Below are 15,000 nucleotides of genomic sequence, written 5' to 3' on the forward strand. Positions count from 1 at the left end.
GTGTTTCAGGTGTGTGTCAGGTGTGTGTGTCAGTGTGTGTGTCAGGTGTGTGTTCAGGTGTGTGTGTCAGGTGTGTGTTTCAGTGTGTGTCAGGTGTGTGTCAGTGTGTGTGTCAGGTGTGTGTGTCAGTGTGTGTTTCAGGTGTGTGTCAGGTGTGTGTATCAGGTGTGTGTTTCAGGTGTGTGTCAGGTGTGTGTGTCAGGTGTGTGTCAGTGTGTGTTTCAGGTGTGTGTGTCAGGTGTGTGTCAGGTGTGTGTTTCAGGTGTGTGTGTCAGGTGTGTGTCAGGTGTGTGTTTCAGTGTGTGTTTCAGGTGTGTGTCTCAGGTGTGTCAGGTGTGTGTCAGGTGTGTTTCAGGTGTGTATCAGGTGTGTGTGTCAGGTGTGTTTCAGGTGTGTATCAGGTGTGTGTGTCAGGTGTGTGTCAGGTGTGTGTGTCAGGTGTGTGTCAGTGTGTGTTTCAGGTGTGTGTGTCAGGTGTGTGTTTCAGGTGTGTTTCAGGTGTGTGTCTCAGGTGTGTATCAGGTGTGTGTGTCAGGTGTGTCAGGTGTGTATCAGGTGTGTGTGTCAGGTGTGTTTCAGGTGTGTATCAGGTGTGTGTAATCCGGTGTGTGTTTCAGGTGTGTGTGTGTCGTGTGTGTGTGTGTGTGTGTGTCAGGTGTGTGTGTCAGGTGTGTTTCAGGTGTGTGTGTGTCAGGTGTGTTTCAGGTGTGTGTAATCAGGTGTGTGTTTCAGGTGTGTGTCTCAGGTGTGTGTCTCAGGTGTGTGTCTCAGGTGTGTCTCAGGTGTGTTTCAGGTGTGTGTCAGGTGTGTGTCTCAGGTGTGTGTCAGGTGTGTGTATCAGTGTGTGTTTCAGGTGTGTGTCTCAGGTGTGTCTCAGGTGTGTGTCTCAGGTGTGTGTCTCAGGTGTGTCTCAGGTGTGTTTCTCAGGTGTGTGTCAGGTGTGTGTCTCAGGTGTGTCAGGTGTGTTATCAGTGTGTGTTTCAGTGTGTGTCTCAGGTGTGTGTCTCAGGTGTGTGTCTCAGGTGTGTGTATCAGTGTGTGTTTCAGGTGTGTGTCTCAGGTGTGTGTCTCAGGTGTGTGTCTCAGGTGTGTGTTTCAGGTGTGTGTATCAGGGTGTTTCAGGTGTGTGTCAGGTGTGTGTATCAGTGTGTGTCTCAGGTGTGTGTCTCAGGTGTGTGTTTCAGGTGTGTGTATCAGGTGTGTGTTTCAGGTGTGTGTCTCAGGTGTGTGTATCAGTGTGTGTTTCAGGTGTGTGTCTCAGGTGTGTGTATCAGGTGTGTATCAGGTGTGTGTCTCAGGTGTGTGTTTCAGGTGTGTGTCTCAGGTGTGTGTCTCAGGTGTGTGTCTCAGGTGTGTTTCTCAGGTGTGTCTCAGGTGTGTGTCTCAGGTGTGTGTCTCAGGTGTGTGTCTCAGGTGTGTGTCTCAGGTGTGTGTCTCAGGTGTGTGTCTCAGGTGTGTTTCTCAGGTGTGTCTCAGGTGTGTGTTTCGTACTGTGTGAATTCGATGGTGGCTCTGCGGCTGAACGTCCAGGCCGTTCGCTCCTTGATTTCTTCGGGAATGTCCGACTTTTCCTCGAAGCCCAAAAAGTAGAGAGTGAAACGCATCGAGGGGAAATCGATCTTCTGCAGCAGACTGGAGAAAACACGTTTAGTGCACGCTTTCACGCCCGATCAGACTTTCAAACGTTTCTGTAAAACTTAAATAATCTGAATTATTTATTTATTTATTATTTATTTAATTCTGATTTTAATCCCAGAACAAAAAAAATAATGCGACCGTTATTCCTGTAAAACATGGGATCCAGTGAGGCTTGGTGCTAAAACATTGCATGACTTTCTGTAGCAGCGTAAGTTAAATGAAATATATTCAATGATCTTCCCGTAACTTCAGTCGTAGAGAAGCCAAACCGTTATTTCTGTTCAACATTTGTTTTAAAAGTCAGACATTTTAGAAAAAGGTGAGAATTTTGAGACAAAAAAACTGAATTTTGAGAAAAACCGTCAGAATCCAAGAACTGGAAAACAGGATTCATGAGTCTTTCACACCAGCGCCGTTCAGCTCCCGCTCTGTTCACACCGCCCAGACCCGACTGGTGCCGCGTCATGACGTCAACGTGTACATCGCTGATTTGCCCCCCAACGGCAGCTCACAACAACAACAACAACAACAACTGCGTCGGGTCGATGATCGTGTTGCTTTTAATCACACGAAGCCAGAATAAATTGAATAACGACTTCTCCAGCCTTATACTTTGCTCCAGAGTGCCGTGGTTCATTGTTTATTAATGTGTTTCTGCAGCATTTACCGACCGCTGCAGTGCTGCTCTTCCACGGGAGTGTATTCTCCCGTTAGCTCCCGTTAGCTCACACTGCAGTGCTGCTCTTCCACGGGAGTGTATTCTCCCGTTAGCTCCCGGTTAGCTCACACTGCAGCGGCCGCTCTAAAGTATTCACTGTCCGACTCACACAAGCAGCTGATGCATATCCCCAGTTCCCCTTAGCCTAAGTGAATGTGTGTCCGTCTGAATTGACACGGTTTGGCATCACAACGCTGTTATGAAAGTGTCTATGGTATAAAACGGGTGATGTTGGCATAGCAACCGAAGCTAAACTGACTACTTGCATCCGATAGCTGCAATAATACAAAACAACACGTCTGCCTCTCTCCACAATGATCGATAACAGTGAACGGATGGTCAAAGTAAGGCACAGATAAACAGAACCACACGAAGCCTGGTTGGTGCTGCCTGACTTTATAAAGTGTATAAAGAGTTTCCTGCACGCCTCAACGTAGAGAGACGTAAGCGACGCCGCCTCTTAGCTCCGAAGCTCTTGCCTCTGGACCAGGGGTTCTCAAAGTGTTGATGAGTGAGGGCCAATGTTGGATTGAGGGCCGCCCAAGAAAAAACGGAACACAAAATAATTCCAAAACAAATCCTTTCTTTATTGAACTAACCAATTATACATGCAGTCTACATTAAGAACGTGCAGAGGACACACAGTTATCTCCAGACAGCGACTAGCTAGAATCGCGAGCTAACTCCCGTTTCTGATTCTGATCACTTACAACAGATTTTTCGCTTAACCGCAACTCGCGAGATGCCTAGTTGCCGTGCAACCAGTCGTCTCGCAAACTTTCCACAAGCTGTCATTCATAATTTAGGAATGACAACCCAGGGGGCGCAGTTTCACCATTCTTAAATCCCATTCTAATTCTTACTCGATACGACCACGGAGGATTCAAATATAACGCATGCATTGCAGCGTGTCACGTTAACTATCGCGGGCCGCCAGAAACATTTCCGAGGGCCGCCGTTGGCCCGCGGGCCGCACTTTGAGAACCCCTGCTCTAGACCGACAATTTTGTGGAGCTGGAAGTGAACCGGATCCCGGAGCTAAGAGGCGGCGCCGCTCGGTGTGAACAGGAAAACCCGGCACTTTTCAGGCTCCAGAAAAGGCGTTGGTGTGAAAGGGGCACTCGTCCCACTTCGATGCCTTCACTGTCAAAACATTGCATGGTTTTCAGGTTAAAGAAAGCAGCGTGAATGAAGTCAAACTCTTTCGAGGATCCTCCGATAACTTCGCTCTGACAGAAGTCGGAGCTTTCGAGGACTCACGTCATCCCGAGGACTCGCGTGTAGAAATCCAGAGATCTGACCGGGTCTTTCACTCGGAGCATCGTCTGCTGCATCATGAAGTCCTGAAGCAAGTATTCAGATACTTTACTGTACTTACATACACACATAATCCAACAGACAGTTCATACACGTGCACACGGAGAGGCATCGATCAGAGGGCAAATGTACAACACAACAGACTTTAAAACGGAGGGGGAATAAATTACACTAAAAATATGAACAGTAGTGCAAAGACTGTCGAAAAGTGGCTGGTGCAGTGTGTGTGTGTGTGTGTGTGTGTGTGTGTGTGTGTGTGTGTGTGTGTGTGTGTGTGTGTGTGTGTGTGTGTGTGTGTGTGTGTGTGTGTGTGTGTGTGTGTGTGTGTGTGTGTGTGTGTGTGTGTGTGTGTGTGTGTGTGATGCAAAAATAACACTTTTTGAGTGGTTCGTTTAATGTGTTGAGCTTTTCACACCCAGGTCAGACTGGGACACACCTATAAAAAAGCTCCGTCATGAAATAAAGTAGACATTTATTCTCATTAAATCAGATGTATTTTATATATATATATATAAAATGTAATATAATATATATATATATGTATTGTTTCTCTCACCCTGGTGATGGGGTCTCCCTCTTTACAGGCTGCAGAGACTGCTTCTTCAGACATTCCTCCTTGAGACGCCATCTTTCTGACAATGAACGCACCACTGCCTTCTTCTCTGTGGCGATGCGTTCAGGTGCAGCTCGGAAAAATATCTGAGATGTGAGAAACAGGTTTCCCTGGCTGGTTTATGGTTGTTTTTGTGTGCATTTCTGATATTTTAACTTATGAATTATTAGTTATTCCAGATCCACAGCGGGATGATGCGCTCATGTTCGCTTTTTTAGAACTTTTTAGATATTTCCGTATTATAAAAAGTCATATAATTGCTACAAGTAACTATAATTTAACTTTTTAAGACTTGTTATAGTCCATCTCATTCCGTAATATCGTTTTTATTTGTATTTAATCTGTGTATTTGCCTCTTCTCTGCTACTAAACAACACCTTTCTCCTAAGGTATCACAGAGAAGTCCCGGTTTAGAAACTTCCGACAGGACCTGAATGCAGCAGGGCGGAGTTACAGCCAGGTGTTTCTGTGATGCCTTCAGGTGACTGAACTCTAGGAAGGAAACGCCCAAGACTTTAAAGAGAAATGCAGCGGAGCAGGAAATAAAAAGAGAAAAATCCACAAAGAATAATAAAGTTACAAATATATTAAAAAAATATAAATAAATACTAAATAATAATTAAAAAAAATTGTTTAAAAAAATAATAATAAATAAATAAAACAAATAATAATTTATAGAAAATTCCCTATTAAATAATCAAAATAAATAAATAATACAAAATAATTAACAATAATAAAATAAATGTATACAAATAATAATTATATAAATAAATTAAATGAAAATAAATAAAACATGGATAATCATTAAGTGAAAATTCCCTAATAAATATTAAAAAGATATATAAAAATAAATAAATATATATAAATGTAATAATATAATAAATAAAAGATAAATAATTATTACAGATAAGATTGATTTAAACTTTTAAAAAACAGCTCATTTCATATTTATGTTGGTGTAGAGCCTAAATACACTTTAATGATGGCAAGAAAACAATGCTTTACATTAGTGCCAGTTTTCCCCCTTTATTAAACATCTGTGTTTATTATATCTTATCCTATTTCAAACCACATGAAGGAGTCCACTTTAGAGCCACTCAGGGTTACTAACACATGAAGGAGTCCACTTTAGAGCCACTTCAGGGTTACTAACACATGAAGGAGTCCACTTTAGAGCCACTCAGGGTGCTTCTCGTAAATGTGCTTCTATCTAAACTCTTCTGGAAGATGTGTGTCGGGTCGAGACGGGTCTGAGCCTGTTGGTGACTGAACACACCCCGATTCCACACACTCAGTAAACACAGGGGCCGTGGCTCGTTTCTGAGATTCCCCTCCTCGACTCCTATCCTCGTGTCTTAGTCCCGCCCACAGGAGATGCGAGCGGAGGAGCCGAGGAGAGAGGAGGGTGTCACTACCCGATCTGCAGTGCGCATGTGCGAGATGGTCCGCCACATTGGAGAGCTCCGGACGGCAACCCGTTGGGGTTCAGGACAGCTATCATACTGAATACATTTTTCTTTTTTCTTCTTCAATATGTTTATTGATTTTCAGTTTACAAAAAATCACATAGGACGAAGACATAGAGCCAAAAGCAATACATATATACACAGGACAACTACTTTACATTAAAGAAAAGTAGCAACACTAAATTAAATTGGTACATACCACAAGGGCACTCTAACACATCGGCAATCATCGAGTTTTCCAGCAATAGGACCGTATTTCTACAGAGGATATCAGTCATTTACATTTTACCATATTGGAGCACATTATAGAATTATCCTGCCCCAGTTTCGTTCAGAAATTGAGATAGGTCGTTGTTCTTGGTGTACTCTATAAAACGTCCCCAGACCTTCTGGAACAGTTCTTGTTTGTCTTTGAGAATGTAAGTGATTTTTTCTAAAGGCAGACATAAAGAAAGTTCCCTAACCCACTGTGCAACACTAGGTTTGCCCAGCTCTTTCCATGTTAAGGCAATCACTCTTTTTGCTTGGAGTAAACATATATCTATAAAAACTTGTTTATAACGTTGTATGTTATGTCCATCCGGATATAGGCCAAGTAGGAACATTTTTGGTTCCAGCTTTAAGCTGATCGCTAAAATATTCTGTACCGTCACCCTAACCTCTTCCCAGAATTCCTTTATTCTTGGACATAACCACATACAATGAAACAGTGTGCCTTTTCCTTCCCCACATCTGGTGTACGCAGGGCCGCCTTAATGCTGAAGCCCAGGGGCCTACGGAGATCAGGGGCCTACGGAGATCAGGGGCCTACGGAGATCAGGGGCCTATCATGAGCCAATCAAAACGTTTTAAAAAAAAGTTTAATTAAAAAAAAAAAGTTTTTTATTTCGGATGTTTTTAAAAAACATTTAAATAAACAAAGTCTTGGCTTTCAGAATATGAAACTTTTATTTCCAAAATCACGATAAATACATGTTTGAAGCTTGTAAAGGGAAGATGACAGCCCCCCCCCCCCCTCCGGCTGACATGATGAATAAGGCGTTTAGTAATCAGAGATAACACGGCAGGGTCCGTTACAGTTTGTTTTCATCTGGTTTCAAATAAACAAAGTCTTGGCTTTCAGAATATTAAACTTGTTTCGGCAAATTCAGAAGATAAATACAACTTTGAAGCTTCGGCATCATTACAAGTGGAGAGCGGAGTAACTTGACGTCACAGCAGGCAGAACAACAGCCGGTGTTTCTCCTGAGGGTTTTCCCCAGGAAACAAACACAATACACACAAATGCAAAAATACACACACACACACACACACACACACACACACACACACACACACACTCGCGAGCTTCCCCCAGACCAGTAAACCAAACGAAAATATCTTCCCTCCGTAGTATTTTGATCATTTGCTCTGCTAACCAATCAGATCGATGGATTCCAGAGATGACTTCGTAACAGTCAGTGGGCGCCACGTAACAGCCAATCAGAATGAGAACATGGTTCACATGTGACTTATTCAAACTGCGAGTGATTGAGTGACGGATGAAGGTTGTTTAGGAGAGAAAGTTTGAGAAGACAAAGTTTGAGAGTGGCGCTCGGGAAAGGAAATTGTTGAGGGGAAAGGAGTTTGGAGACAAGCAGCTGTTACAAAGCAGCCGAAGCCTACAGGTTATTTTAAACCTGTAGGCCGGGTGAGGAGGAAGGACAGATGAGGAGGGAGGACAGATGAGGAGGAAGGACAGATGAGGAGGAAGGACAGATAAGTTCTGTACCGAGCGGCAGCGGTGCCGGCCGCGGGGCCTCGGAGCCAAGTAGGCCGTCTGGTTCTGATAGCGATGGAGTAGCGGGAGAGGAAAAACAGACAGGAGGGACATTATCCGTTGGAGGAGATGAGAGGACGACGAGGACTTGCTACGTGGAGGGGAGCCAACGGCAACCGGACAGATACACGAGGGAGGCCCGATACGTCACTCGTCTGGAGGAGAGGACCAGGCGCAGAGCAGGGTGGAGAAGTGCGGTCACAGAGCCTGCCGAGGACATGACTTTGATTTGTTGTTTAAATAGGGGGCCTACAAAGCCACCAGCCCCAGGGCCTGATGGCAGGTTAAGGCGGGCCTGGGTGCACGTGTCTGGGATATTAGCGTTACATTTATTCAATTTTTCTGGTGTAATGTACACTCTCATTAGCCACTTGTATTGCAGAAGCTTTAGACGCGTATTACCCGTCTGTGTTTGGGCCGCCTTACAAGCTGTGCTCCTGTTCCAATGTTAGATTTTCCTGTAAGTCATTTTTCCAAGCATTGAGTCTAGAGTTCGAGGATTCTGAGGAGAACGCCAGCAGGAGATCGTAGAGTTCAGATATGATGCCCTTCCCAAAGGGGTTTTTTATTAAAACTTTCTCCAATATGGACAGAGGAGGGGCCAGCATGGGTCGGTCCCGGTTCGCTCCTACAAAGCTCCTGAGTTGCAAGTATTTAAAAAAATGTTTACGAGGAATTTCGTGTTTACTGACAAGTTCCTCAAATGATAAAAACTTCTCATTATCACTTCCAAACATGTCTTTTAACTGCCCCACCCCCTTTTCCGCCCATAGTCTAAAACCTCCATCGGCATTCCCTGGCACAAAGAGAGTATTTCCCCAGATCGGGCTGAACCCGGAGAGAGAAGAGGGTTCGTTCATATATGTGTTAACCTCCTGCCAGACACCAATCATATTTTTAACTATAGGGTTAGTTGTAGTTTTTTTAAGGTTTTTAGGGTTGTCAGAGTATAGATAAGTAGGAAGTGGGAGCTTTAAGGAGCAAGACTCAACATCCCTCCACACCGGAGGCCTCTCCTCTGTGTAGTACAACATCAATGTCCTCAGCTGAGCTGCCCAGTAGTACCACAACATGTTAGGGAACTGTAATCCTCCTCCATCATAAGGCAAGTACAAAAGAGACAAACGGAGCCTGGGGCGTCTGTTGTTCCAGATACAATTACTAAACATTCTCTTCATTCTCGGAAAAAGATCTGGTGGGGGTGGCAGGGGGATGTTTTGAAATAAATATAAAAGCTTGGGGAGAACATTCATCTTGAGTATATTAATTCTACCCATTAGAGAGATCGGAAGGTTTGACCATCTATCAACTGATTTGGAAATAGACTCTATAGTCGGATTATAGTTAGAGTTCACAATATCTTCCAATTTGGGGACAATCTGAATACCCAAGTAAGGAAAGTATTTACTGTTCTAAGATGACCAGCATGTTTGGGTGGGTTAGACCTTTCCTCCGAGTTAAGGATGATGGAGGATTTTGAATTTGGTATTTGGCTGAACCCTTGAATCAGATCCATAAGAGCCGGTATAGAGTTCTCCAGATTTCTAAGGAAGAGAATCCCGTCATCAGCGTAAAGAGCTATTCGATGGTCAACCCCTCTCACATGTATGCCTGAAATCATCGTGTGCTCTCTCACAGCAACAGCAAATGGTTCAATTGCGATTAAGAAAAGAAGGGGGGATAGAGAACAACCTTGTCTCCAGCCCCTACCGATCCTTATCGGCTTTGATATGATATTATTTGTAATTATTTCTGCATACGGGTCGTTGTATAAAAGTTTTACCCAATTACAAAACTTCTCCCCAAAGCCAAAGCGGACAAGAAGTTCAAACAAATGGGACCATTCCACCCTGTCAAAAGCTTTCTCAGCGTCTAATGCCAAGAGAGCCGTATCCGGCCCCCCTTTGGTCATGGAGAACGTTCAAAACCCGTCTCACATTGTGAAATCCCTGACGGCCAACCATGAACCCATTTTGATCCTCTTTTATAATTTCCGGCAGCAGGCCTTCCAGTCTCCTTGCCAAGATCTTACAAAGTATCTTCAAGTCTGAGTTTAGGAGGCTTATAGGGCGCATATCTTCGCACTTGTCATTTGATTTCCCAGGTTTTGGCAGAAGTGTGATCACACTGAATAAATATTTACTGTGAATGTGTGCAAACATGTGGCATATGGCTGTCTAACAGAAGTTAAATCCATTCCTCACTTATTCTGACAACGTACTGAACCCCAAATAAAAGAGCCCAATAAAAAGAGTTGTTAAATAATACTGAAGTCACGTCGTAACAACAATAACTCATCTCTCTCTCGAGTTTTATTTTTGAGCTTTGCCAAAAGCCACTGTGTCAAATGTCCATCTTGGGTTGCCGTACGTAGTTGTCCGATATAGCGGAACATCTCGCACATGCGCACTGCAGATCGGGCAGAGCTGCAGATCGGAAAGTGGGCCCTTCTCACTTCTCTTATTTCTCATTTCCTCGCTCCTCGGTCTCACCGGAAGTTGATTTGTCTGCGCCATCTTGAGTATCGTCCCAGTGGCCTTATTTCTGCCAGAGGATCGAGGAGCCACCAGACCATCCTTCGATGAAATCCTCAGACACTCGCCCCGCCCCCTTACTGTGTATCGCTCACTGATTGGACGAGGCAGTGCATGCACTGATCTGATGCTTCTCGACATGAGAGCCGTTTCCCAGCGGAGTGAAGAAAACACATGAACCTCAGTTTATACCGTGGTTTGTTTCAATTCACGTTTCATTTAGTTTCAAACATGAGATTCATCTGAACAACAACGTGGACACAAAGCATTTTCTTCATTTATTAGAAACATTTTCATGATCGCTTTTTTCGTTTTACATTTTCATTCTGTCATTAAGTGCTATTAACATGTTAATGTGCTGCATATCCACACACACACACACACACACACACACACACACACACACACACACACACACACACACACACACACACACACACACACACAATTTCAGAATCAAACAAGTATGAGAGCACTCTCATAATAACGTAACACTATCAGAGACTGGATATGGCCTCTCATATGACGCACACTTGCTAGCCTGTTCCACTCTTCGTTTTCCGAATGTCAGGAAGGATTCTTGCCTAGCTTCTGAAGGAAGTGACTCGGAAGACATGTGCTACCAAGCAAGCATCCTCGCGATTGAGAAACGGCCAGTGTCTCCTCGGTTATAGCTCCTCCAGAGAGCCTCCTCTCTCCTCTCTCCTCGAAGTGCATTTAGAGAAATTAGATGTCCTTCAACATGGCGCGCTGAAATCCATTTCCGGGTCACTACCGAAGGACAGAGGAGTCGAGGAGTCGAGGAGTCGAGGAGGGGGAATCTTTGAAATGAGACACGGCCAGGGTGTTAATCAATGTCGAGGAAGGATGCTCCAGAGCCACTATTTCAAGAATGCTACGTTATCGAGTCCCGCCGAAGGACTGTTCCAATGTCCAGGATGCTTGGAATTCTACAGAGGACTGAATCCTTCGTTGCGGGAAATTTCGAGGATGCACCAGTGGGTGTTTCTCGATGTCGAGTACGCTTGCTTGGTAGCACATGTCTTCCGAGTCACTTGCTTCAGAAGTTGAAGCAAGAATCCTTCCTAGCCTCGGAAAACGAAGATTGGTGGAACAGGCTAACAGGTGTGCGTCATATGCGAGGCCCCGCCTTCAATGGAGCACGATTTCCGCCTCAGATTTAGAAATTAGTCCGTGCGCAAAGCATTGCGGGGATTTTAAGACCGCGGAGGATACACATGTGCAGCCTCGACATTTCCCGCAACGAAGTACGCCGGCCTCGGTAGAATTCCAAGTATCCTGGACATTGAAACAGTCCTTCGGCGGCACTCGATGACGTAGCATCCATGAAATAGTGGCTCTGGAGCAGCTTTCCTCGACATTGAGAAACAACCCAGTGTATCCTCCGCGGTCTTAAAATCCCCACAATGCTTTGCACACGGACATATTTCCCAAATCTTTGGCAGATAATGTAAGGCGGGGCCTCTCATACGACGCACACCTGTTCGCCTGTTCCATTCTTCGTTCTCCGAATGCCAGGAAGGATTCTTGCCTCGCTTCTGAAGGAACTGACTCGGAAGGACATGTCCTACCAAGGAAGCGTACTCGACTTTGAGAAACAGCCACACTCTCACAACACATTGGACGTGATAGGCTAAGGGGCGGGACACCTCTAAGTAGGGCTGTGCGATTATGGCAAAAATCATAATCACGATTATTTGGGTCAAGAATTTATATCACGATTATTTTGACGATTATTCATTGAACTTTTATTGAACTTTAAAACAAATAATATTTTACCAATAAACAAGATCAACAAATATGTTGGAGCGCACTTCCAAAACCAAACTAAACATATATTATTAATATGATAAATAAAAATAAATTAGACCAAAATAAATTAAATCAAATATGATGCAGTGCACGGTCACAACCTGAACACTCCCTAACATATAGCAACATGTTGGTAAAACATATTCATTATTCCACTCAGTCAAACGCTGAAGGCTGGCCCACCGTCACGGTCCAGAAGAACAGGAGATAAATGTTGAACTACAATTTAAGACCAAATTAAAGTGTGTAGGCCACCATGGCACATGCTGGTAGGGCTGCTCACGCCATCTCAGCCTGTTGACATGGTCTGGTTTCAGAGATGAGCGCAGGCAGGAGACAAGCCACCTGGACTGAAGACCCTCAGCCACGCCCCGACACATGGGGTGACGCCGGCCAATCACAAAGCTGTGATGCGTTCAAGTGCATTATTCTGGCACAGGAAGATTATGTTACAGGACATTAACGATAAAACAGAATATTGTTGTTCTATTTTTAGACACATCTCGCGATCGACTGGTTGAGCACCTTAGGGCTCGACCATAGGTCTGTAGTGGTGGCAAAGTAGTCAGCTGAAGCCACATCTCTCTCAACTTCCCCACGGCATGTGTCATATAGTGCAGGCAGCGCAGACCTGCTGGAATAATACCGAGACGGCATCGCGTAACGCTTGTCCAACGTGTTGACACGTTGCTTGAAGCCCTGGTTGCTAACAGTGCTAACTGGGCACATATCTTTAGCGATGTGAAATGTAATGGCAAATAGTGGAAATAGTTTTGCCCTTCTTCTTAACGAGTTGCTGCTCTTGTTCTGACATCTTCGCTCGCGCTGAACACTCACAACACGTCACTCCCACGTGGCCGAGTGGGCTTTTAGGGAGGGGCGAAAGCACACCCAGCAAAATAATCGTATTTAGTCAATTATGCCGTTTTCATAATCGTCGCAAGCCATAATCGTGATTAAAATACGATTAATTGCAGTCCTACCTCTAAGCCAATCACAACAGAGCTGGCCAGCTAACCAATCAGAGCAGACTGGGTTCTGGTTTCAGACAGAGGGTGAAAAGGCAGGCAGTATGAGAACAATAGAGCTTTTTGAACATGAAAGCGAGTTTGTGAAGAAGTAAAACATGACTTTAGTGACATCTGGTGGTCAAATGAGATATACTTTAAAGAGTGGTACTTTAATTTAACCGATATTTAAGACAAACGATGGAACAATGATCGCCTGCAAAGATGGAAAGTAGAATCAGTGTAAAAAGGAAGGTATTTATACAGTAAGGAATCTGATCAGCATGTTCCTGGGTATCAGGGAAAGAAACCGGTTGAGTCCCGTCTCAAACACGAATGGATGCAAAGGGCAAATAATACTGAGCCCGAGGGTTTCCAGATCTCATTTGAACCTGGCTCCAAATTTCAAACCAAAAATCTCTCAAACTTTTTCCTGAAATCACGTTTTATTTTATTACAACGACAAACAATCGTGAGCAGATAAAAGTTAAAAAAAAAGCAACCAAACAATATTTACATTTGTACAGATTCTAAAATGTTAAAAATAAAAAATTTGAAGGAGGATCTTGGTCTCCTCCTCCTCCTCCTCCTCCTCCTCCTCCTCCTCCTTCTTCCTCCTCCTCCTCCTCCTCCTCATCTTCTTCATCTTCTTCCTCCTCCTCCTCCTCATCTTCTTCTTCCTCCTCCTCCTCCTCCTCCTCCTCCTCCTCCTCCTCCTCCTCCTCATCTCCTGGCAGTTTTCTTGTTCTCCAGCAGCAGCACGGTCAGGCGGCTCTTTAGAGAGGGCAGTTTGTTGCTATAGTCCTGCTGCAGGACGGAGGTCAATCGGAGGCGGAGCTTCTGCAGGGCGCCGATCGGGGGGGAATTCAGGAGACAGTGGAAGAAATCCAGCCAGAGGTCACGGTGAGGGTTCCTGAGGAGGAAGAGGAAACAAAGCCCACGTCAACAATGTTTTTTAAATTACTCTGGACTTTTTAAATGTGTAATGCCTTGCTGCGTCCCGCATAGGGATCGATGAGGCACTTTTTATCTCATCTTAGGTCGAAGCATAGGGGGTTAACCCAGAGCCACCAAGTTAGCGATAGCTAGCTAGCTAACATTCGCTAACTAGCTTAATTAGCATTAAGTGCTACGTACAGAAGAGAGGTCTTTAGCTTGTTAGATAGATCGCAGACGCTTAAGTAGCTTAATTAGTTTGTTTTACTCTAAAAGAAGCGAAGAGAGACATTTGTAAAATCACTATTATTATTTATTTCTTTCCAAGGAAAAGGGGAATCAGGAAATAAGCCGTGTGTGACGGTCGATATGGAAGTCACTGTTTGAAGGAAAATTGACGCCGTACACGATTTGTATCGTTGTCTGTAACGTGCTGTCGAATGTCACGTTTTATGCTATTCGTGGACCCAGGAAGATCAGCTGTTCTGCACCAGCTGATGGGGTCCTAATCAACTATAAGTAGCTTACTTAGCATTGAGTGCTACGTACAGAAGAGAGGTCTGCAGATAGACAGCAGCGTTAGCTCGCTTGAAAGTAAATAGCTAACTTCTAATATTCAAGTTGATCGTTCAGGAAAGCTTTCTTCCCATCCTCCAGATCAGATCACATTTGCAAACCAGGATTGAAGATTAAATCAAATGTATAGAAAACCTGGATTTAGAAGAACGAGGCTGACGGTATTTTATATTTAGCATTTGATGAATACATTATATTTAACATGTTCTGTTCTTTCTCTATTTACCTTTCTCTGTACGCACTGCCGTGAAGCGACAACGCCATCTCTACGGCTGAATTACCTTCTGAATACTCCGTTGGTCTTCCACTCTCCGCCTTCACTCGTCACCTGCATGTACGTCCCGAACAGCATGCAGAACACCGTGCCCGCTATCCCGAAGTAATCCGTCTGAAAACACGCAAAGACACCGTGAGACCTCGAGAGAGCCGGCACGATGTTTCACTTCCCGTCTGTAGATCAAGGCTATGGCATGCTCCCCTCTCTCACCTGGTAGCTCCAGGGCTTCCCCACCAGCATCTCGCTGCACTGGAAGCCGGACGTCA

The 15,000-nt window shown here is 44.5% G+C and overlaps 2 protein-coding genes across 2 annotated transcripts in view; both read right to left on the reverse strand.

Moving 5' to 3' along the window:
• Positions 1 to 1,472: 1,472 nt before the first annotated feature.
• LOC139433695 (lactoylglutathione lyase-like) lies at positions 1,473 to 4,325 on the reverse strand. Its single transcript, XM_071202814.1, has 3 exons — positions 4,230 to 4,325; positions 3,617 to 3,699; positions 1,473 to 1,632 (listed from the first exon to the last, which is right to left on the reverse strand). Exons 1-3 carry the CDS (start codon positions 4,299 to 4,301, stop codon positions 1,473 to 1,475), a joined length of 315 nt encoding a protein of 104 aa, XP_071058915.1. The 5' UTR covers positions 4,302 to 4,325.
• A 9,343-nt stretch (positions 4,326 to 13,668) lies between these two features.
• The window catches only part of LOC117444913 (mitotic checkpoint serine/threonine-protein kinase BUB1-like), a 9,003-nt gene continuing 7,671 nt past the window's right edge, over positions 13,669 to 15,000 (reverse strand). The window contains exons 6-8 of the mRNA XM_034080302.2: positions 14,945 to 15,000; positions 14,739 to 14,845; positions 13,669 to 13,858 (exon numbers count right to left, since the gene is read on the reverse strand). The exon at positions 14,945 to 15,000 is cut by the window's right edge and continues 122 nt beyond it. Of these exons, the coding sequence (XP_033936193.2) occupies positions 13,669 to 13,858; positions 14,739 to 14,845; positions 14,945 to 15,000 (353 nt within the window). The remainder of the gene's footprint in view (positions 13,859 to 14,738; positions 14,846 to 14,944) is intronic.

This window comes from Pseudochaenichthys georgianus, unplaced genomic scaffold (genome assembly GCF_902827115.2).
Source record: "Pseudochaenichthys georgianus unplaced genomic scaffold, fPseGeo1.2 scaffold_994_arrow_ctg1, whole genome shotgun sequence".
NCBI classification, from domain to species: Eukaryota; Metazoa; Chordata; class Actinopteri; order Perciformes; family Channichthyidae; genus Pseudochaenichthys; species Pseudochaenichthys georgianus.